Below are 23,900 nucleotides of genomic sequence, written 5' to 3'. Positions count from 1 at the left end.
CTTTGGTCATTGCAAGCCATAAAAGCCAACATCTTATCTAAAAATAAAAAATTAAAAAATTTGGATTTTAATTGGTAGAAGGTTGTTTTTTTTTTCCTTTCCATAATGTGAATTTTTCAAGCATTTTTCAAGCAGATAGCATTATAGCCCTGGAGGACATCATAACTACAGCACTAATACAAGTATTTCCAGAGTAACCTGCCAATGTGACTCAAGCATAGCTTGACAGGGCCATTTTCAAGGGTGAGGCAGACTGAAATGCTCTAGAAACATTCAGTCCCTGATTTGGCTGTAAGGACAAATATAATGCTATGTGTAGTATGAATGTTAATGGGAAGAGGGTGTCCAAACCCCTTAGGCAGATTTGACAGCCTTGGCCTCTGTTTATCTGTCTTAATTAATTTTTACTATTCGCAAAACAAGTTTGAATCACCAGATTTATGAATGTGTATATATCTAAACTAGTAATACTATGTTGTTAATATAGTACTTCAGAAACACAACATGGGTTAAGAAACAACAACAGCAAAACAAACAAGTCCAAAGATATATATTTTTTTTTTTTCCCTAAGTATCCGCTATCATCTGAGGACAAAGTTTGACCCTAGAAACAATAAGTTGTAAACAATTTTCAACCTCTGCAGACATCTTCAGAGATTGCTTTACGGAGGATGGAAAATCATTGACTAAAGAGATGAAAATATTAGCCTAGCTCAGAAGATTCATACATTCAATATAATGGACACAATTATATGTAAAAAACACAGATTCTGAAACACAAAGCATGGCTAGTCTTATCACAGTTTCCTTCTCAGGCAATAATCCATTATCTTACAAAAAAATAGTACAACAGGCTCTATTAGCATACTTCCTTGTTATGTGGTGTGCCCCTTCCAATTTGCTGCTTTTAAGACCACCACTTGCTGTACTCCAAACAGTGAAAGTAGAGGATCTAAATAGTTTATCATCCTACAAATAAGTGCACATATTAATTCTCTCTCTATATATATACATATTATCTAAAACTTCAAAAGGAAACTTATATTTGATTATTCACACTCCTCATGCCATCTACAGCACTCCTGTGTTTAAACCTAATGTAACTGGAAAATAAAGTATTGAGGTAAAATTCTGATTTACCTTTGGCACAAACTACTTTAAATTTTCCCTTATAGGATGCAAAGCCCTTATCCAAGACAGGACTACAACTAGGCTTTAAGCACTCATGTACTAAAAATTGACTCAGACCTCAAGGCAGTTGGTCATCATTTCAAGTCAGATATCTGTTATTATATTTCAGTTTGTAACCTTTCTGTGAAAGGGATTACAGTATTGCTAAATATTAATTTTTGTGAAAGCTTCAACTGATCTATTTAGTTTCAAGTCTCAGAGCAGTCAAGATACACTGATTAGAAAATTAGAATGGTGCATTTTTTACAAATTGGTTTAAGGTAGTTTTTCTGATAAAGGGGAAAACTCCCTCCCATATGCATCTGGTTTCTCAGAGGAAAAGAACGAGAGGAGGATATTTGATCAATGAACTTTGCTTTTTTTTTTTTTTTAGCGCTGTGCTAGGAAAGGCTCATGGAGAATTGTCTTATGAAAATTTGAGGAGAAAAAAAAAAAAAAGGACAAAGAAAAACATTTCTCCTGAAGATTCCTCACCTTTTGAAAAAGTTTCTTATTAGGAAACACGTAGCTAACGCATTCCATCAGAAAACAATAACCAGGATAAAGTCCCATTAAATGTCTGAACTCCAGTACTACCTTCAAACAGTATTGCATCCATGGCTGCAGACCTTACTGTACCACGTGCAAGTACGATGAGAAAGGAGCACACTACGAACAGCATTAGAGTCAGATCTCAAGCTAAATTGCCGTGGTTGCAGCTCACTCACCAATGGAGTAAAAAAGTATGCAGAGTCTGGATATTTTTATAGAAATTAAAAACAAAACAAAACAAAAAACTTTGGTACAGGTGACAACAAGTCACCTCTGTCTCCCACAGAACAGGGAGCACAATTTTGCAAAAACTTTCATTACTAAACCTGGAGCAGGGTCAGAGACTGCATGCAGTCCCCTAGAGATTCTTCTGCTGCCAGTGAAATGCATTGAACTCTATCTCTGTTGAGTGAATGTAAAAAAACTTTGAAAACATAGTGTTTCTTCTTTCCAAATGTCCGATTTATGACTTAGCTGTCCACTGCACTGCTGTTTCTTAAAGCATGAAGAGACTCTGGTTTAACTGGATCATTATATTAATAGTTTCTCAAGTTCTTTTAAGCTACCATCTTTGGAGCTGACCCTGTTTGAATGAAATGAATGAGAATGTTCCACTGATTTCAATGGCTATATGATCAGTGACTATGAAATTACACAAAGTAATCACCCTGAAGGAATTAGAGATTATACCTTTCTTAGTCATGCAAGTGTAACTGTGTTAAATATGGTAACTTATCGTCCTATATTCAGTGTAAATTAACCTATGCCATGCACAACATTCAAGGTTTCCTTTAGTGGACAGTTGAAAAGAAAGGGTCTTACCACAGTCTGCTGGCTCAAGTGCTTGAAAAGCAGGAAACTTTCCAGTTTTGAGAGTTCAGCCAATATGGGCATTTCCTTAAAAGTCTTCAAAAAGGAAACTGCTTTAAAATTGGTCTACCTGTCTCTGAATATTTGGCACATTCCTACAGTAGAAATATAGTCTTCTTTGAAAGGTTACAATTGTGTGTCAGTATATTTCTAGAAGTCATGACAGAAACCTAAAGTAAAGACCGTAGTTTTGCCAGAGAAAGATCAGTTCCTTGTTTACTTGTAAGATTTCAGGGATCAGTTTACCTGGTTCTCTGTGAAGAAGGTCCTCCATCTAATGCTTTGTGCTGTATAATGTAATCACTTAGGGGTCCTCACTAACATCTGAGAGTGTGAGAGTGTTGAAATTCTTAGCCCAATGTGTTTTGTTTTGTTTTGTTTTGTTTTTCAGCGTATAAATAAAGGACTGTGTATTGTATGAATCTGTGCTTAGGTGTAGCTGTACTGCCGGAAGCAAATTTATGAAAATATCTTTTTATTTGCTTCTCCTTTGAGAAGCCTTGTGTTTTCAAATCTTGCTAGAAAACACACACACACAAAAGGAAAAAAATAACAACACCACACACTTAGGAGGTTATTACAGATACAGTTGTCAGAGAAAATGGACATTGTTGTTTGGTATTAAAATCATGTATTCCAGATGTGGGCATTTGTTAGTCAGTCCGCTCTAAAATGACATACTGCTGAATTCTTAAAGGGCTTCAGTTTGGAAAAGCAAAATATGATTGGGCAAATTGCTAAAATATTTAAAGTGCAGCCTGTTAAAGCTTTTACTGTGAAGAGCATCACGTCAGAAGTTATATGTGGTAAAAGCAAGTAATTGGCTTTCCATACTTATGCCGGTCAGTCAGCATGGGGCTCTATTCCTATCCTTTCTACTTCATTGCAGATGCTAATAGCAACCCTGATATTTATTTTGGAGGGGTGGGACTGGCAAAAAAAAAAAAAACAAAAACCTTTTATGTACATGATGGTGTCAGGAAGCCCTGTTTAAAACTAAATGGTCATTGATGTGGAAAGAGCATGTAAAATCTTTCAAATGGCACCCAAAATTTAAAACTTAATCTTTTTTTCTTTTTAGCCTTTGTTTTAAAGTGCCTGCACAGAAAGCATGTTAAAGTGTAAATACATTTCATTTTTTACTTTTTTTCCCTCTGTACACAGCTCTTGGGATATTTTTCCATCCATAATTCATAATATTTTCCACTTACATTGTCCTCAACTTGTTTTTCCCCAGGCATGACCCCTTGTTAATTCCTGGCAATGAACAGATTGACAATATGGATGCCAATGTGAAAAAATATGACTCTACTGGGATGTTTCATTGGTGTCCAGCCAAGGACATTGAAAAGGTCATTTTGGTAGGTACTGATGATAAGTTGTGTTTGAAAAGAGATTATTTGAACAAATAGCACTGATGTCTAACATATTGATAAATTAATCTCTACTATCCTGTAAACTAGCATATTGAAATCAGAAACACGATGTGGTAAAATTGAAGCTAGCATTTTGGTTAAGGAATTATTATTATTATTATATAAATCTGTATACCAGAATCAATAATAAAAAAATCAGTCCAAAATATACTGCTTTTTTTTTGTTGTTGTTTTCTTTTTTCATAAACTGAAATTTGCATATCGAGTTTAAATCTTTAGAGAATCCATGCTGGAAATATTTAAATGTTTACGTAACCCATTTATGTCTTTACACAATTTAGTAATGATTCTAATACAGGCAAGTGCTGCTTTGCATTATCTCTTATTTTTTTATATGAATTTTGCTCTCTTAAAACTTCTCTCTCAATTTCCAACATGTCAAGATGCCCAAATAGGCCAGAGTAAGTAGTACTACTAGTCTGCTTTTCTAGCATGTTGCAGTGAGCCTAGTCTGTTTGTTTCATTTGTTTAACTGGGGAAGCATCAAGTCATTAAAAATAATTAGAAGGCCTATCACAGTCTATTTTGCTCAGTGAAGGTTTGTGCCACTTGTGTTCATGTACTCATGCCTAAGAGTAACAAGTAACTAACTCCAGATCCCATTCTCAAAACTGATGATATTTGAAACGAACTCCCTTGTGGATCTTTACTTTGTTGCACTTTATAAAGCTTTTCCTGAGTTTGCTATCTTAGATTTTCCTGCACTGTGGTATGGTGTAGCCAATGATGGTGACAGCCCTGGTTTATTGTAATGATCAGGGGTAAAAAGCTTGTTTCCACTTCTCCTTGGGGGTTTCTGTTTTAAATATGACATTGCTCAGAATTGCAGTATTGGTGTTTAGATAGTCAAGCAAGTCAATTCCAAATTCTAGAGATTGAGCTGTGGGACAGAGCCTGGCTGAACAGCTTTAATTAGTATGCATTTATATGTATGTATTCAGCAGGCAAGGAGGAGCAACCCTGCTGCACAATATTTTGTAACAGACAGCGATATAAATCTGCCTTCATGTTCAGAACACATTTTAGAAGATGACTTAGTACAACCTTTATATATTGTCCCACTCTTCAGAGTATTTCTCTGAAAATGTCACTGTGGAGTCCCTCACTTCTTATCTCTTGATGATGGCATGTCAGTTTTTCCTCCTACTAGCCTGTGAATCTGTGAGTCTGGCCAGGTTCTTTTTGTTTTGTGCAGTATCACCAATAAAGACATTGCCAACAAAATGCTTCCCTACACCATTTCAAGCTCACAGTTCACAATTTATGTCTACATTCAGATCCATGAAAATTTAACATTGTCCTTAGATATCACACAAATACAGTTTAGTACATAATCTGAAGATTTCCCAGGTTGTCTTCTAACTGATACTTGACGATGTCTTGGTCGGGAAATAATTCATTTTCCTGCCCAACGTCTCTTGGCTCTGCAACATTTGAGCAGTATCAGGTAGTAAGGACTCCTCTTTTTGACACAGTCAGATAGACATGACTACGTACAGATTAACAACTGTGCGGTGCCTTTTATTATATGTTTTTTTAAAGACTTGGTCTGCCTTCTAAAGTCTCAGTAGTCCATGCAGACCTATCTGTAGAGGCATGGGGCAACTTACATGCTTAACTTCAGCATTCACTCTTGTATTCTTCTGTATGAAGGGCCAAGACCACTCTTATGGTAGAATTGTACAAAAGTCAGGCTAATTGCCCAAGAGAAACTGGAAGCTTGTATTCTTTTTAACAGATTAGAGAACTTCTAATCAGAGTTCCCCTTCTTATTATATAATGAACATCTCTGCTACATATTCCGGTCCATATTGCACATTGTCATGCTTCCACAATTCAGAAACAGGACATATACTATGGATAAGTGAGAGGTAAATTATGCAGTTCACCATTGTCTTATTCATTGGCAAAACTTCTTGGCAATATGATATCAGTAGATTTTCAGTTACTTGATGGAGTGCAGTAATGCTAAGATTGGCTCCAGAAATGAAGGTCATGGTTTCCTAATGACTTTATGTAATCATCTTGGTGTTTGAATTGCCTGCTCAACTGATATTACCACTGGTGAGATTAGTGCAAAAATGTAATTCTTGTCACTGAGACAAGAAGATAATTCTGAACATCAGTTAAATATACTTCATGAGATTTGTTTCTTTCTGTCTATCCAAATACTCAGGAAGTCTGATTGGCCTGAGAAGTTAGTATTAGTCATGATCTTGCATGCTAGATTTTTCTTTCTGAGAGAAGCTTGAAGTATGGTCGGCATCTATGGTAAAGCGGAGCAGTGTAGAGGGTTCTTCGATTGCTTCTCAGTGTGGTAGCAGGTTGTTCTAAAATGAGAACATTGACTATAAGAGAATATGGTCCTCAACTCACAAGATACCTGTGATGCCACAAAAACCCTATTAAGACCACTGAGCACTCACACATTGCTTTTCAGATTGGTCCTGAAAAAACACTAGTGATTTGTAAGCTAAAGCATGGTTTTGCATCTCTTTCCTATAACCCTTCTAATGGCTGAATGCACAGTAGGTCAAAATCTGTTCATAGCTAAATCCGTAGTGCTTCTGTTGTTGTAACCAGAGTCTTAATCCACACGTGCAGCAACATATACAGGATCAGAATTTGGTCCAGTACAATGTCTTTCTGAATGCTGAAGGATTTGTGAACAAGAATGGAATTTTCTTCTGCTGAGCACATTTAATGAAGGATAAATAAGTGTAAAAATGAACAGCTATTATCAAAGTGCTTCTTTGTGCATGAACAACATTGACAGTTGTATTTGTCCTGGTTTAAAACTCAATATCTGATTTAAGCTTCCCTTTGTTTCATTTCTCCTTTGTCTTTTTGTTTTGTTGTGTTTTGTTTTTTAGACTCGAAGTGAAGCAGCGATGACAGTTTTAAGTGGGCATGTAGTCGTTTGCATATTTGGGGATGTTAAATCTGCTTTGATTGGATTAAGAAATTTAGTGATGCCATTACGAGCCAGCAACTTTCACTACCATGAACTCAAGCACATTGTGTTTGTGGGTTCACTTGAATACCTGAGAAGGGAGTGGGAGACGCTGCATAACTTCCCAAAGGTTTCAATCTTGCCTGTAAGTCCAAAGCCATGTTATTGATACTTTGTGATTTAGGACACCAGCTGGACAGATTCATATTGACTTTGATCTTAGGCTTTTTTTACCTTTGTCTACTTATAGGCCTGAGGACTTAGCTTTTCCCTTACTGTGTCTATGAAAAGAGAGCCCTGTGAGACCTTATTAGAAGATATTTGCCGCAGTGTTCAGTGCCTCGTCATCCTCATTGGATGAATTTCAGCTGCTATCAAATGTATTAGCTGTGTTATATATTGAACATTCACTGTAGTGCGCTGCATGTAGCCAGTTCTTATGTGACTTCCATCACAGAATGACAGTAGTTATTTATGACATTATTGTTGCATTTATACTCGCAAAACCTTTGGAAAAAAAATCATTATTCTATCTACATAATAGGTGTCTAAATTTATAAAAACTTACTGTAGGTTGGCCAACTTTATAGGAACATTGCTGTAGTATTTCAGTTTCTGCCATACCCATTCTAAAAGACAGTTGAGGAAGTATGGCAAAACCCTGACCCTTTTGAAATCAGTGAAAAGCTCCTATTGATTTTAGTAGGGACAGCCACTAAAACCACCATTCAGAGGTCCTATTTCTCCACTCTATGTATCAGTATCATTCACTTATGTGCACAAAATGTAGAAACATGAGCTCCAGTACAAACAAATGAAGACGCATATCAGATCACTAGCATGATCATAGCTATAAATGACCCACAAAGATGCAGGCAGGAGGGAAATGATCTTATTGTAAAAGCACGAAAGCAATGTTCTAGACTATACAGAGTAAAGTGAGGGTGGGTGTTTTAATCAGAATGAAAAATTTGGAGTTTACCTGTTCTTAATAATTACATTTCAGCAATTGAAAATAAATAAATAATGGATGTAATCTGATGTGAATAATCAGGAAGATAGCAATAGAATGGAAAGACTGCCCTCACTTTATGATTAATTCAGTCTGTATGTCCTTGTTACTGTAAACGCAGTTTTAGTGTTAGCCTCTGGCTTTCTTTTCTGGAAACCGACCCAACAGATGGTGTCACAAGATTCTCTGCTGTCACAGAAATGGTGTCAGTATCAGATTTGGTCAGTTAATCCTGCCAATCGCTTTTAATTCCAGTCACTGTGAAGGATAAAGACTAAGGAATCAGAATCAAAATAATAATATTTGATCTGTGAGCAAAATGGAATCCAGCTGTATCCAGTACGTTACATTACTGTAACGTGTGTTTGTAAAGTTTTGATTCTGAATTCTGAAGAGGCATTAAGGAAATGCATACCACCTTTACTTTCCCCAGTTTGCATCCAGCTGTAGAAAATTTTGGTCTAATTTCAGGTTATACAGCCTAAATTGTTGGTTAGTATACCTTTAAAAATACAGAATACGTAAAGGAATTATTGTATTTTATATATCAAGGGAGCTGAAGACTGCACAGACTTCAAGGCCTTTTTTTTTTTTTTTTCTTCAGCCTATGTGCTTCAAAATGGTGATATAAAGTAAAAGTTATCAGCATTATTCTGCTAAAAGTCTAATAAAGTTACTGAGATCATGCTGGTAGAGATCATGTGTTAAATGGAGGCCACTCAAACTCATTTCTTTATTCACAGTGTTTTGGTTCACAAAGTAAGGTTGCTGCTTATATCTGATAGGAATGTGGTTACAGCTAGACATAAAAACAATTGTTAGTGTTTAAAAAAAAATTACCTAAAAATTTCATACAAAGTTTGTACTGAAAGTTGTGTTTAAGCTGCTGAGTAAACTCGTAAAAAGTAGGCAAATGCCAATTTTAAATATCCTCAGGCAGCTTTAATTCTGTCCCTTTGCATAAAATCAGTAGGAGTAAGCCTTCAATTAATTACATGATTACATATTATTTTTCCCCACAGGAATCCTGCTTCACTTGGTGCACAGTACAGACACAAAGAGCAGAATTAAGGTGGCAAGAATAATCATATCTTAAGCTCTGAGTATTTTACAATGAAAGCATATCCTTTCAATAGATGCTGTTTTCCACAGGGGTTCTGGCCTAAAATTTTTGAAAGTAACTTGAAATAGTCATGCTGGTATCTGAAACTAGCTGGCCATCACTGCAGAAGAATTGAACCCTGCCTTCACTTGGCGTATTTTAAAATCACTTTTGCATTGAATATTCTTGGTGGAGTGGTTCACCGTGAGTGATCAGGAGATAGAAGAATAGGGTCTTGACTCTGTTTTGTGACAGTCGTGTAAAAAGGGGACAGCGTAGTCTCTTTCTCATCATTAGGGTCTCTGGATGCCAAACCATGCGAGGCAGCAGAGCAGAATCTAGTTTCCATACTTTTTTTTTTTTTTTTTCCTGGAACTTGCAGCCTCTGTGACATAGACACAATATGTTCTAACTAGAGATATGGACTGTTGGATGTGAAAGGCAAGTGTTGTAAACCAAACATAATGGGTTATGTCACGTCTTAGTTGTGTTAACTATGAAACCCGTGATCTACCGCAATGTTTCATTTCAATATTGCAATCTCTGATTGAGGATTGTGGTAACAGAGACTCGTGCATTAGTTGTGACCATTTAGTTAGTCTTGTTTCTATTTCCAAGCATTTAATCACACAATTTTGAAGATCAATGTGTTTTCCTTCTAGAAGCACCAAAAACATGCAGTGAAAAGGATTAATTTTTTTGTGGCTTGCTCCAGGTACAAAAACTAGCTTTATCTTGATTGCATTTCAGATGTCTAGGACACACAATGCTTTCCTGTTTAAATTGTTATTCTTTTGCCCAAGACCATTGCGATTTGGTAGCAGATAAATAGACATTTAAAACACACCCTGTGTTATATTCAGAGCGCCAGAGGTTGCCACATGATAGCAACTTAAATCAAGACAATTTCAAGTCACCGATGAGATGCAGAATGCTGGCATTATTCCTATTTCTTGTTTGTTAGTAATAGCTTGACTGAGTATTGAGACCGAACCCAAAATGCTGCCATCAGCACCAACTACCCTTTAGATTAGCACACATCTCCTATTCCCTGGCACATAGTTAGACCAGCTTAATGTCAGAGCATAAAAAAGATACTTGTTAAATAATTTCCCAAAGCTCCTTCTCAATCTTTAATTTGTTTTTCTTTTTTTCCTTTCCTGCAATTCCCCCCCCCTTTTTTTTTCTCTGTGCCGAAGGGTACGCCATTAAGTCGGGCTGATTTAAGGGCTGTCAACATCAACCTCTGCGACATGTGCGTTATCCTGTCAGCCAATCAGAATAATATTGATGATGCTTCGCTGCAGGACAAGGAATGCATCTTGGCGTCACTCAACATCAAATCTATGCAGTTTGATGACAGCATTGGGGTCTTGCAGGCTAATTCCCAAGGTAAGGACTGTCCTATAATACTTCTCTGCAGTGCCTACAGGGGACAGGACCTGGCAAGAAGAATATCCCTCACTCAGTAATTCAAAGAGCCCTACATCAGCTTCCCTGACAGTTAAACCTGCTGATTGGTATGATGGCTTTTAAAGGGACAGTCACGTAGTGTCTCTGCTATATCACAAAGCACATCTTGCAGAGGAAAAATGAATGAACATGAATCTGTTTCTTTTTTTCATTCTTTCTTTTTTTTCCCCTCTCTCTCTTTTTTTAAAATTGTCCTAAAAAATGTATGAAATCATTGCTTGCTCACCATCCCCTGCTCAGTGGTTTTCTTATCAGGGCAGTTGATGTTATAGAGTCAAAGCTAAGTCATAGTAACTTTGGAATACCTTAAGCCTCGGTATAAAAACATTTCTCTTTTATGTAAAGCACATTGCAGCCAGAGAGAAAAAGAGCTGAGTAGTACAAGCCACAAAGTTAAACAAAAAGAGCAAAAATTTTAAATTAAATCTCTTTATACTTCCTGTGCCTTCTTGCTCAAAAAGCCACTTAGAAGTAACTCAAAGCTGATGTCTTCCCATGCTTTGACATGTACTCATCCCATTTAAGGATGTTGATCAAAATCTTTCAGTCTTTGCTGAGAGTAGGGGACTGATTCCTTGGTAGCCAAAGGCTATTTTACACCAACTGTGGCTGTGCAAAGCAGCTGCAAAGCAGTCATAAGCACCCTGGCAAAGACTATCAGTGTAAAATTAATCATCTTTCCATCCCTGAAGGGTCTTGCAGCTTATGCAGCTGAAGCCCTACCTTTGATAAACATAGGAAGTGGTGCAGCAAATATTCCCTCTGGATCCAGCCCTGCTTTAAATGTAGGTGTAGAAAGGGTAGTGTTTTGGTCTGCAGTTTCCCTGTGAGCCTGACCTAGAGATAGTTTTACCTCAAGGGGAGGGAGAACTAAGACTAAGTTCTTTGTCTTCACACTCTAATCAGGAATTTAGAATTATGAGCCAAGTATCAGAGGCTCAGAAGTATATCTTCTTGAATAGAATATGGAAACTTCTCAAATATGGAAAACGCTCAGAATAAGAAAGAAAAGAAAAAAAAAAAAGGAATTTAATATCAGACCCTGCTTTGAGCAGGAAGTTGGACTAGACATCACTTGATGTCATTTCCAGCCTGAACTGTTGTATGGATCTGTGACTGTAATACTCAGGTTGCTCCTACGGTACAGCCCCTATTGCTCAGGAAATGTAGACTGAGGTCATGGTCTAAATCCCTTTAGACCTATTCAGTGGTGCTGATACAGAGAAGCAGAGGGACAATAGGCTAGTTCATTGGAATTCCTGTCCATTTCTTCAGACAAATATTATTCTGTGTGTAAAAAAGGTGACTCTTTCTGCAAATTTTCTGTGGAAACAAGGCATAATATAAGTCAGATGACCAGGAGCCTATTTTAGTTTGGAGCACTGACTAGGAGGTGTTATTTCTAAAATTAGTTGCTTCATAAGTATCTTCCCAGTAAATTCTCTGATTACGGTGTCCATAACTACTGAATTGGTTGCATTGCTTTTAGTGCAGTAAATTTTCTAGAAAGACCTTGAATGCAATGATTAGTTTTTTGGAAGCAATTAGACCAATAGATAGCACAAACTTTACCAGAAATTATATCCAGTGCAGCATTTTAGTTGACAAAATGAACTTTTAACACAGTGGTCACAACTATTGTGAAAATCATATAAACAACATGATTCAACTTTTGCTGGTCAAGGAGTGGCATACTAGAACCACCTCACAGCTTATTACTAGCAAGTAAGCATTTTTATTTACAGCATGAACAGTCACTGTACTTTTGCTTATACGTTTGTGTATTATTCAATGTACTTATTCTGCTTAAACATTCCAGTTCACATCAGCTTATACAAACTTTGAAGTTTGTATAAGCCTCCAAAAGGAGGGCTGTGGGCAGCCTGCTTCAGGCAGGGGGACCAGGAGGAGCTGGGGGCTCTGGCAGCCACAGGCAGGCACCCATGGGTGCCCACATCCATGGGCTTGATGGGGTTTGTGGCCAGTGGCTGCAGCTCTCTACTGCCAAACCAGGAGCATCTCTGCAGCCCTTCCCTGAGGGTGACCTGCCACCTCAGCTCACAGGGGCTCAGGATGCTCAACTGCTTGGTGGAAATGCCTCTTTGCTCCCACTACACCATAAGTAAAACAAGGAGTGGTTTTGTTTGTTGTTGCTGTTCTTTTTTAGCTGTCTTTCCTTTTTTTTTTTTTTTTTTTTTTACTTCATTTTGTGTTTTTGAGTGATCTTCTGTCCAGAGAAGATGAGAGGATTTTGACAGATTTCTGATTAGGGACAATTAAGAGGAGAAGAAGAGGAAAAAAAGAGAAAACAAAAGAGGGAACTAATGCAATCAGTTGTCTGAATGAGTGAGATAGTAAACAGTCCATTGACCTCAGGTATGGCTCTGGTTCACACTTCAGCTCTTGCTTTCAGTCCTGTGTGTGCAGACACAGGCAGTACTGGTGGTAGGGGGGACAGCTGGACCAGATGATCGATCGCAGAGGTCTCTTCCAACTTTAATGATTCTGTGATTCTATTAGTAGGAGGAAAAGAACCCCCCAAATTTTGGGATTTCATTCCCTTTTCCCCAAAGTCTCACCCTCTTCACCTCCTTTACCAGCAAAGTCTCTTCCAAACCTATCTGCACAAACATTCAGCACTAGCCAACATTCTGTATCCATCTAAATATCCCCTTTCCAACCAAGGAAGTAGCATTGCACCAACAACTGAAATCAGATGAGTTCTGAGAGAAAAGGCCTTGTAAAACAAAAAAAAGGGTGGACATATGACAGCAAGGCTTCCTCATAGGCAAAGTTCTGTAACAACAGGACCTCCAGCTCCCAACAGATTTTTTTTTCTCTTTCTTTCATTCATTCATTTATTTATTTATTTAATTTCCATAAGGAAGCTAAATCTACTGAATTTTTATCATTACTAGGTCAAGATGAATTTATTAAGCATACATGCAGGAACAAAGACTTGCTAGTGTCTCCTCATACCATTAAAATACATCTGGGCTTTGGACTGGGTAGAATGAATTATCCAGTCGTTCTGTAAATATTGTGACAACACTTTCGTCCTCTAGCCTTGAGTCCTAACTGATCCTGCCAAAATTTCCTCTGAACTGACTGGAGTGTTCTGCTTTAACCTCCAGAAGAAGAAGGAAAAAAAATAGCTCGCTTGTCCTTATGCTTCCAAGGCACAGAAAATAAAATATATACTGGATCAGAGCTACAGCAGACACTGGATTACCCAGAGCAGATAAGACTAAATTATCTAAGATGTCAGATCTACAGTCATCATCAGCTGTCTAGTTGATGACTACACAGAACTATGAAGCAACGTACATTAGAAGGAAAAGCATACTAACTGTTCTGGAAGTACTTGCTAATCTTCTTTTCATAAAATGTAGTATGTAATTCTATTCAAAATGAACAAGACACTTCTTCAAAGTGAACTTGTGTCGTTGAAGGCTCTCCTGCTGAAAGCAGTCTCAGGGCCTTTGAAGGTTTCAAGGCTGACTTGGCAACTCCTTAGACCCACTAAATGTAAAGGGTACAGACTGGTGTCCTGAAAATGAACTTTTTGAAATCATCGGGGCAGTTTGTTGCCTTTGGGAGATGTAAATTCTAAGGACACAAGGCCAAAGCATATCCCACTGAAGCTGCAGCAAACCTTATCATTTTCCTTAAGATACCTCAGCTTCTGAAATATGAAATGCTGTAGAGTTGGAGCTTTTCCTGCCTATTCACAAAATGACTCATAATCTCAGTCAGATGTCTTATTTGTGATAAAAGAAGTCCTGTTTATATCGTTCACTTCCTCTAGAACTGTTCATACAAAGGTACAGTTGTGGTGGTGGAAAAAAAAAGAAAAAGCCACACTCAGGTACTGGAGATTTGTTTTTACTGTCCCTTGTTTCTTTCCAATTCTTAGTCTGTGCCCTCAACCAGAAAGTGAGATTATTTTATCAAGAGGTAGTTTGGAGAGAAGCCCAAAGAATACTAGATCCATGGTAAGCATTTGTGTACCCTCGCAATAACATTTCTCCAAGACACCCAGGAAGGAGTCTAGGATGGTCTTTGCCTTGGTCAATATGTTGGGAAAGCCCCAGTAATTCTCCTTTCCCTCCTTCTGTTGACCTTTCCATCCTTTCTTCCTCAAGTAGCACCTAATGACTGTTTCCATATAATTTTTCGTGTTTCCTTTATTTTGTTTCAGTCTTACATTGTGGGAATTTTACTTGTCGGTTTAGCCACCAGATGAACAGGACCCAACACAAAATATTTTTCTTCAGTTGTAACTAAAACTGCTATTTGGCTTTCTTCCCAAAAAAACAGAAAGACAATTATACCTAACTGTTTAGAGATTTATAAATACTGTACCAGAGTAGCCTCTGGGTAGTAACTTCAGATACCCAACTCAATAATTTTTGTTTATTGGTTAGTGATTTAGATCTTATTTTGAGTCCCTCATAGTAAGTGCAGTACATTTCATTAAAAAAGCACTTACTAAACAGTAGAAAAATAAAAATTAAAAGAAAAAAAGCAGTCATGGCTTCAAGCAGGTTTAAAGGACAGAAAGGGGAGGCTGTATAGTAACATATTTTTAATGGACATTACAAGACAAATCACAGTACAGCAAGGTAGTTGTATTTCCGCATAGTAGCAATTGCAGGTCTCTTCTGAAGGACTTCAACATACGAGAATTTTCCCTAGGAACTCCCTTTCAACACGAAAGATCTTCCTAAGGCCTCCACTTACAGTTCTCATAATAGATCCTCTAATGAAAAATAAGAAAGAATAAAAAATAGAGGATGAACTCCAGGGTAATACATCTCTCATACATCATGGTAGGATTCTTCTGGGGAAAATCCTATAAAATCAAGTAAACATACACAGGATTTTATACACGGACTTTCACGTGTATCCGATTATACAAGCTAAATATCCTCGTACAAGTTTAGTTTCATTTGATCTGGTTCCTTTAAAAATCACTGGTGCTTTCATCATCATTTTTTCCTGGTGCAAGCCTAAGCTTTGATTTAGGAAGATGACAAGAGAAGATGTTGGTACTCATTAGCCACTGAGTGTCGTTAGATTCATTTCTCAACCTGTTGGTTGAGTCTTATATTACTGCAACTTTTGGTGGACTTTGTCTCCTGATCTGCTGCAAGAAAACTCCCATTAAAACCAATTTCAGATCTACATTCTGTTGTCTTTGCAGGTAATGATTTATTTTTCACCTCTACTAATAAATTATTCCTGATTGTTTTATCTAAGATGTTAGCAAAAGAGAGAGAACAATAGTGTTATCAGGATTGGAAATAAGGGAAAGTCCTTAAATGAAGAGAAAGGATAAATGCTGTCTGAAAATGTTTAGTTAGCAAAGGTTCTGTGTCATTTTCAGAGATAACTGTATTGTAGTGTTGTTAGAAATGTTTAAAGTTCAAAAGGCAAAAAGTAAATTTCTGATATGAATAATCCTGAAAGGGTATTTTTTTTTAGTAAATATTGAATTTTTTCTCTGACTTTACAGTCATGAGAAAGAGCTTTAAAGTGAAGAGTTCAAAATACAAGGTTTGATGATCATAAATGCAGTTATCTTTTAGACTGTTACAGAATTCAATAATCTGTGGCAACTCCAGCATTGCTTCCTACATTTCATTTGTTATATCATATGAAAAAGTAAAAATTAAAGGCCTTACTTTCAAATACATCAGGATGATCATTTTGTCAGGATTGGTAGGTTAGTGCAGGGATTACACCTGGTAAGGATAGTCTTATGTTTTGTGTTCCTGAGTGCTCCACGTATTTTTGCTAGCATCAGTTTGTGTAAATATTCTTTTGTGTAGACAAACAAAATTCATAATCTGATTATTAAAAAAAATGTATTTAGTTGGTTGTTATTGTTTAACCAACTGATTTTTTGGAATGTTTGTTGTAGTTCTGTTTCATTATTAGCTTTCAAAACTTCATCCTAGGTAATGAAGTTAATAACTGAAAAATGAGATAAGGGTTTCCTAACTTCCCACCACGGGTCCCACATCATAATTTGCACACCAAAATAAATAAATAAATAAATAAAAATAATAATAAAAATAAATAATTTTTTTAAGATGAGGTCACTGTGATAAATAACTCAGTATTACCTTTTGGCATCATACACATCATTTCTTATCCTCCTGAACCAGATGGATCAACTGATAGCTGTTATTTATTTGATGATAGCACATTGGGGCTCTGGATGGGATTAAGAGCTTGTTGTCATAGTCCTGATATATACAAGGATAAAATATGGCCTTTGCCCTGGCAAGTTTATAGTCTGATGCTTTGTTGTTCAAAAATGTAAGTTATGTGCCTAATGTTATACAGGTTAATAAATCTCTTTGACTTCAATGAAACTATCCACCTGTGTAAAGTTAGATTATGTGCAAGATTGTGACTTAAATAAACTAAAGAGGCTAGATGGGAGAGAGGCTGTTCACTTAACTTTGTTTCAGGGGCTATAGAAGCCATCTATGTTAGGAGTCATTCCCTTCTGTCAAACAGGACACAGCCAGCCTTCCAGCCCTCACAAGACCCCCTTGAGAGAAAAGTTCCCACACAGCACCATTTGCATTTCTTGTATTTTCCTTGTAGCTGGATGCTAGCATTAACTGCTGGAACCTGAACACATGGAGAAGGGTTTTCTGTCTCTCTCAGAGTTCTGCTAGGTGGAGAGAAAAACTGCTTTAAAAAAAAAAAAAAAAAAAAAAAGAGTTCTGTGATTCTAGTGCTTATGAACTAAAAATGTGTTGGTGAACGGTTGGAGAGAGACATTTCTTTGATGCAATTTCCTTGTATTTGAGAAATGCTGCAAGGTCCTAGCTCAAATACCATCAAACTTTCACAATTGCTTGTTCCTCCTCTGCTTTCAAGATACCTTCTGCTTCAGCCAGAGAAAGATAAAACTGGGCAAAAGAGGTAGATAGCACCGTATATCAAGCACGTGATTTCACACTTATACTATAAATATATTTAACCATCCCAAGACTGATATAAATCCACGGTGACTCTATTTTATTTTTATTTGCTGTTCAACATCTTGAAAGCAAACCCCCTATTATGAAGGTGTACTGTTTTGTGCATTTCTGATGCTGAGGAATAAAAAAACCTGCTCTTTTTATGAGCATTAATTATACACCAGGCAAGGAAGCAATTGCCTCTATGTTATGAAATATTAAATCAAAATGCTTCCTGTTCCCAGATGTCCCAGAGATAAATACAGCAGTATTTTGAAGCCCCACTTGGAGCTGTTTTGCCTGCAAATTTATAGTTTTGTCTCCATTTTCAGAAAACCCTGTTTTATGTGAAGTATAGCACTCTTGGTAGTTTTTAAGGAGCAAACTCCTCTGGAGTTGCCTATGTAGGCAACAACTCTTATGTAGATTGCACACAAGGGATCTGAAGTTGAAAGGCTCCTTTAAGATGACAAATGGGTTGAAAGTGTTATTGTCTTTGATTGCATGCCTTACATCATCTGTATGTAGGAATAAGAGAGCTATACTTTATCTTTAGCCATTTTATAAATATTTAAGTCCTTTTAGTTGCCTAAAGATATTAAAGCATATTTTACAGTAGTTGGAATATAAATATTATATATAGCACAAGATACCAAAGTAGTTTAATGAATTCATAATTTTCTGTTCACTTTTATTGGAATGTGTTTTATGTTCCAAAACTTCCATTTAAAGAATAAGAGACCATTCTGCTCCCTGACGAGATGTAAACCAATAGTGAATGTCATCAAGGTTGCTTGAAATGTTGGTATGGACTTTTAATTACTAGGAGGAAAGATAACGTGGACATTTGGCTGTACTACTCCAATCTCTGCGTTTAACAGAAAAATGTCTTTTTGAAAAAAAACATTTGTTTTTTAAGTCTTCAAGAAACTACAAGGTCTTTTGCTGCTCTGCCTCTTTGTGTTTTAAACAGTCTTAATAGCAGAAGGAGATACATATCTAGATCCAAGTATGCAAGAGTAAATTTTCGAAAAGTAAAAGGTTAGTTTCTAAAATAACCAACCATAAAGTCTTGTGATAGTAAGAACATATCTATATTTCTGTATTTCTAGGGCTCTTGAATACAAAGGTGTGTTGAGGTTATAATTGTTAATCTTTCAAATTCCCATCAAATATATGAAAAAATGTTTTTTAATATTTCAGAGAGTTTCACTAGATCTCAGTAGGAGTCCGTGCTGGGTAATGCTTGTTAATTACCCTCAACAGAAGTAGACACACAATGCTGGTAAATTACCTGACCCTTTGCATTTTAATGAGACAACAAGGATCTCATGAAGTGATGTTGTTTCAGTGGTTAATGGTGTCAGCAATGTTGTAATTGTAGGCTGAGGCACATTAGCTGAACAACCACATGTAGGAAGGGCTTCTCTTAACAGGCCCTTTGGAGAATAGAACAGGGTATTATCATTAAGCCTATGTCATTTGCATGCTGCTAATCACTTACTTTATTATCTTGTGTATCCATTGTCTTTCTTTAATTGCTCTTTAAATTAAAATTAAAAATAGTTCCAATGCCCATGATAGTTGTGATAGCATCCTGATTATGAAGATAACCTCAAGAAAATGGAACATATAGATAATATATGACAGGATTAGTAGATAGTTTGAAAGTTATATACCATAACAGGCAGCCTCTTGAGCACTATTCCACTATCTTTCTTTTCTTTTGTATGTATTGTTTGTTTAATAGATGGTTATTTATATGCATAAAGGTTGTACTTTTTGTAAAAGGACATACATGACTTCAGAGATCAATGTCACTGCTTTTGTCTTTAATGTGGAAGAGATGCAAAGCGTCCATATCCAGTAGATTCCACTGGAGCTAGTAAGGCTCCGGGAGAAAGCAAGATTTTAGGTCTAGCCAATTAAATCCTGGTCTGTGATATCCATTGTAGAAGTGTAGAAGTTAACACTCACTACTAAGTTGGAGAACTGCCAGTAAACTTTGACAGCATTAAGGTAAAGCTAAATGAATAGTTCTTTTATCAGAACATATTTGATCCTGAAGTTTGACATGGGTAAATTGGAGGCATCTCAGCCTTTCCAAAATAGGCACTCTCTAAAAACTTGGTAGCTTCTGGTTACCTACAACATCCAAAGCTTTCAGCATCCTCAGAGTTGGGTATGCAGGCTGTGTTGAGGCACTCCCTTCACTTGGGTCTCGATACCTGCTGTGCTCCTTATGCTGTATTTTTACAGCTTTTGTTTTTACTATCCGAACAAATCAAACCCAGAAAAGTAAAGCCATGAACTTTACAAAGGGCATAGTAGTCTTTGTTATTGAAGGAAGAAGGGTAAGCTTTGGTCTTGTCTAGGTATTGTGACTTAATTTTATTCAACAGGACAAGATTAATAAAATAGAATTTCTATGCTGACTTAATTGGATACAAGAGTAAGATAATATCTAGTTTAGGTAATGTCCTAAGAATACATGATCTTTTGCAAACATTCGTTAGAGTTCTAATGTATATCCTATGAGCGTATGGTTGAGACTGCACTCTTCGTATTGATTTGAGGACTGGTTGTTGTTCAACTTTAAATTTTGAATACTATAATACTAATACAGGAGTATGAGTACTGGTTAGTACTGGAAGATGAAGTATCTCAACGTTGTAAATATATATTTTCTGTTTGACTTTACAGAGTTTTCCTAAAATACAGTGGCAGAACTATAACTCTGTAATGAGATGTCTTTATAGGACTTTTTATTTCTGGTAAATTTATGGCAGTTTTCTTGTTCCTTGACTAATTCTCCAAATGAGGGCAAAGATAGAATGCCGTTTTTGAAAGAATGTATCCTCAAACCAAAAAAAAAAAGGGGGGGGGGGGGGAAGGGAGGGGAGGAAAAAAAAAAAAAAGAGAGAGATTTCTCTGAAATTAGACAGTGTCATATAGGTGCTGGAAAAATACGTGGAATTGTTTCTTCCTTTTATTGAGGACAGATGGATTAGATTGATAATGCTACAAGTATATGAGGTATTCTTATGAACAAACATTCAATTACTGACAAGAAGAAGCTTGCTCAAAAACAGTTTACGCCATAACCAAAAATAAATGCAGAAAAGGTATGTGCACGATTTTGTTTAGGATATTAAGCTGTATATTTAGAAATAATATCTGTTAAAAAGCCACAGTAATTTGCATTTTTTTCCTCTTCTAACTGTTCCTGTATGAAGATATCTTTCTAGAATGGTAACTTAAAACTTTTCCGAAATAATTTCACATATATATATATATAAATATATGTATATGTATATTTATATGTACATGACACTATTAAATTTATTTATCTAATCTGTTTTAATTATTTAATTTATCTAAATGTATTTATCTAATCTGTGTTAAGTCTACTTTAAATAATGCTTTGGGGATCTCTTTCCTAGAAGACAAATATCAGAAAGATTTTCCCATGTAATTCCAATTTATCAACCTAGCTATTTCTAGTGTGTGCCTAAGAACTCACATGTTCAGACACTATTATATGGTACTTCACTTCCTTGTCTGCCCCTTGTTACCAAATCTTCTTTAGAGTTCATAAAACCAGTATTATGCTGGGAAGGGATTTGCCACAGAATCATGGAAAAGGATTCCTGGAATTATAGCAGTCATTCAAACACAGACTTGAAGCCATATTTGCAACTTTTTCTTAGCCAGAAATGTGGCATGTGAAGTACTGCTTCCATTCTCAACCCCGCTTGATTATTTTTAGTGTCCAGCACCTACAGTAACTTTACTGAAAACTGATCAGAATCACAGGCTTTTTGTTTTTAGATTCCATTATTAGATGTTGATGAGCCTAAATTCATGAAAGGGAAGAAATGTCCTCTTTTTTTTTTTTTTTTTGGTCAAAGAGTAGAAACCTCTCTTGCAATCTAGAAAAGACCTATGGAAGTTCTTTCCAAGTGTTCATGAGAGTACAGCCAGGGGAGGCAGGGGAGCAGCAGAGCCTTCCCAAGCATTTCCTCCAGGAGTAGTATTCTGTCAATTCTCAGCTCTATAGGACTCTCCTCATATGAGTCCAAGCACGAGATATCCTTTGTTTACTAGTGGAATGTTTGTCAGGATAGATAAGGAAGGGAAGTCCTTATGCAAGGTATCTTGTAATACACATTTCAGTATAGTTTCCTTGCAAGAGAGGAAACTGATTCCACATTATTAAGCTTACTTAGATGTTTGTCCTTTATGGTCATGTACTTTGTGATTTCAAATGTAAACAGGTAATTCATTTTTCTGTTATAATGCAGTTTAGAGGAAGACCTTAATATATATCTGCAGGTTTAAATTTCAGACTGGCCCCACCACAAACCACAGATGCCAACTTTTTGAATTATTTCTCACTTCTGTCTGATGAAAAAAATCACATGTCAACGTGAATATTTATTAGAAGCAAATAACAAGATATAGATGTTCAAAAGCGTTCAAAACCCCTACAGGAAAGGATGGCTGTTTCTACTGATATTTGTAGTAATGAAATTCCAATATGAAAGCAAAGAATTTTTATTGATCTGTCTAGCTTTACAGTAAATAATATTGTGTAGGAAATTTTAAGTGATTATGGAGATGTGTATAGAGTATTTAAGTGCTGTTTAAGTACTTACAGAGATTATGCCATTTGTAAGTGGCATAAACAGTAATATATAGATGAATGAGTGACAATAAACAGTCAATATAAGGCTGAAAACTAAAAAACAGCTTGATGTAAATTTTCAGTGTAATTGTACTGTATACTGGATAGCATGCCATACATGTAATGGTTGCCACTTGATTTTTCACTACCTAAAGAATATCACATAACATTTTACTGGTGCCTTTGTCTTGATCATCTGAGTTTCTAGTAAAAATGGGTTTTGGATCCCATATAAATAATATAGAAGCAGAGCTGGTGTAGAGAAACTTCCGCTGGTGCTTTTTTTTAAAATGGACAAAGATATTTGAACCAAGTGAGACAAGCAAAAGTCTTAAGGTTTTTAACAAAAACTCTAATAAAATAATGTAACACGTGTAACTCTGTCATGATAATAAATTACTTTTCTTTCTACGATTAATATTCAGAGAAAAGGGGAAAAACTGTGAGCCAAAACAGTGCAAAGGTAACAACTGAAAGTTCATTTTTTACCTAAGAGTAGACAGTATCTCAATGGTTTTCTGTATACTTTTTTTTTTTTTTTCCTACATATATGTGTATATATTAGCAAATTATTTATTTATTTAAACTGGTGACTATGTGCTTTGGATACTCTTTCCCTCACAATGGCCATAAGAGGTGTAGGTTGCATCTGGCTTTTTGATTCTGGAGCCTGTACTGACCAAAGCAGAGATTCAGACTGGGTACCACCAGTAGTATCACTGTTATTTGTCAGGCAGGCGTGTCGACATAACTTTAGGAAATATGTGTAGCTAATCTGGTGGTGCTAATACACCCTTCAAGAATATGCAATTAGAGAACTACCTCAAATTCTTCCTGAATCCATATCTCTGCAATTTCTATTCAATTTTTTTTTTTGTATGTGAGGGGAAAAAAAAAAAAAAAAAAGAAAAGAAGGAGAGAGAGAGAGAGAGAGAGAGAAGTAGAAAGAAATGGAGATCATTATTGTCCGTATATTCCTGACCAGAGTCAAAATAGAATGTGGTATTCTGTATATATGACATACAAAACAGGGATAATTTCTTGAGCTAATCAGAGTATAAGGCTGGGTTGATATGTTAGCTGTTCTTGTGAACTTCAGTGTCAGAGGGTTGACATTTGTTTTCATGGAAGTACTTTCTGGAGGTACTTTATTGTACATGACAGGGTTGGTCCTCATACAGGCCAGTTAGACTGATAATTCTACAGAACAAATAATTTTGCTGTTGGAATGATGCATTTTGAAAATATTCTACAATCCTTAAAATGCTATTTCCTTATTCCCATGTCAAATTGGGCACCATGTGTTATTTTCAGGGTTGAGATTAAACTGTAGTAGGGATGTAGGATGCCCCCTGTTGGATCAAGAGGGTTCTATTTCAAGTATACAAATGCTCCTTAGGCAATTATCATTCTCCACAGTGTTTATTGAACCCTGGGGAGAGTGACATTTCTCTGGAAAAGCTGGTTGAGGTAGTGTTATGCAGACTTGATATTTGTTTTCATATATGACAAGTCTTTAAAAGAGATGTTACTCTGAAGTCGTATGCATAATAGAAGGCAAAACTTGAGCGACAAAGAGTTGACTGATTTTTTTCCAGCACTGAAGTAGTCCAGTGTGGAGTTCTGGTAAAAAAATTGGCTTGTGGAGAATCTTTGTTTTAG

The 23,900-nt window shown here is 36.3% G+C and overlaps 1 protein-coding gene across 17 annotated transcripts in view; it reads left to right on the top strand.

Moving 5' to 3' along the window:
* KCNMA1 (potassium calcium-activated channel subfamily M alpha 1) overlaps positions 1–23,900 on the top strand; it is a 472,598-nt gene that overhangs the window by 417,560 nt on the left and 31,138 nt on the right. For all 17 annotated transcript variants that reach the window (XM_083843583.1, XM_083843584.1, XM_083843575.1 and 14 more), the window contains 3 exons: positions 3,830–3,953; positions 6,902–7,126; positions 10,295–10,487. In XM_083843583.1, coding sequence (XP_083699709.1) covers positions 3,830–3,953; positions 6,902–7,126; positions 10,295–10,487 — 542 coding nt within the window. The remainder of the gene's footprint in view (positions 1–3,829; positions 3,954–6,901; positions 7,127–10,294; positions 10,488–23,900) is intronic.

This window comes from Anser anser (assembly GCF_964211835.1).
Source record: "Anser anser genome assembly, chromosome: 7".
Taxonomy (NCBI): Eukaryota; Metazoa; Chordata; class Aves; order Anseriformes; family Anatidae; genus Anser; species Anser anser.
The sequence above is the reverse complement of the archived record's forward strand: the minus strand, read 5'-3'. Positions and strand labels throughout refer to the sequence as shown.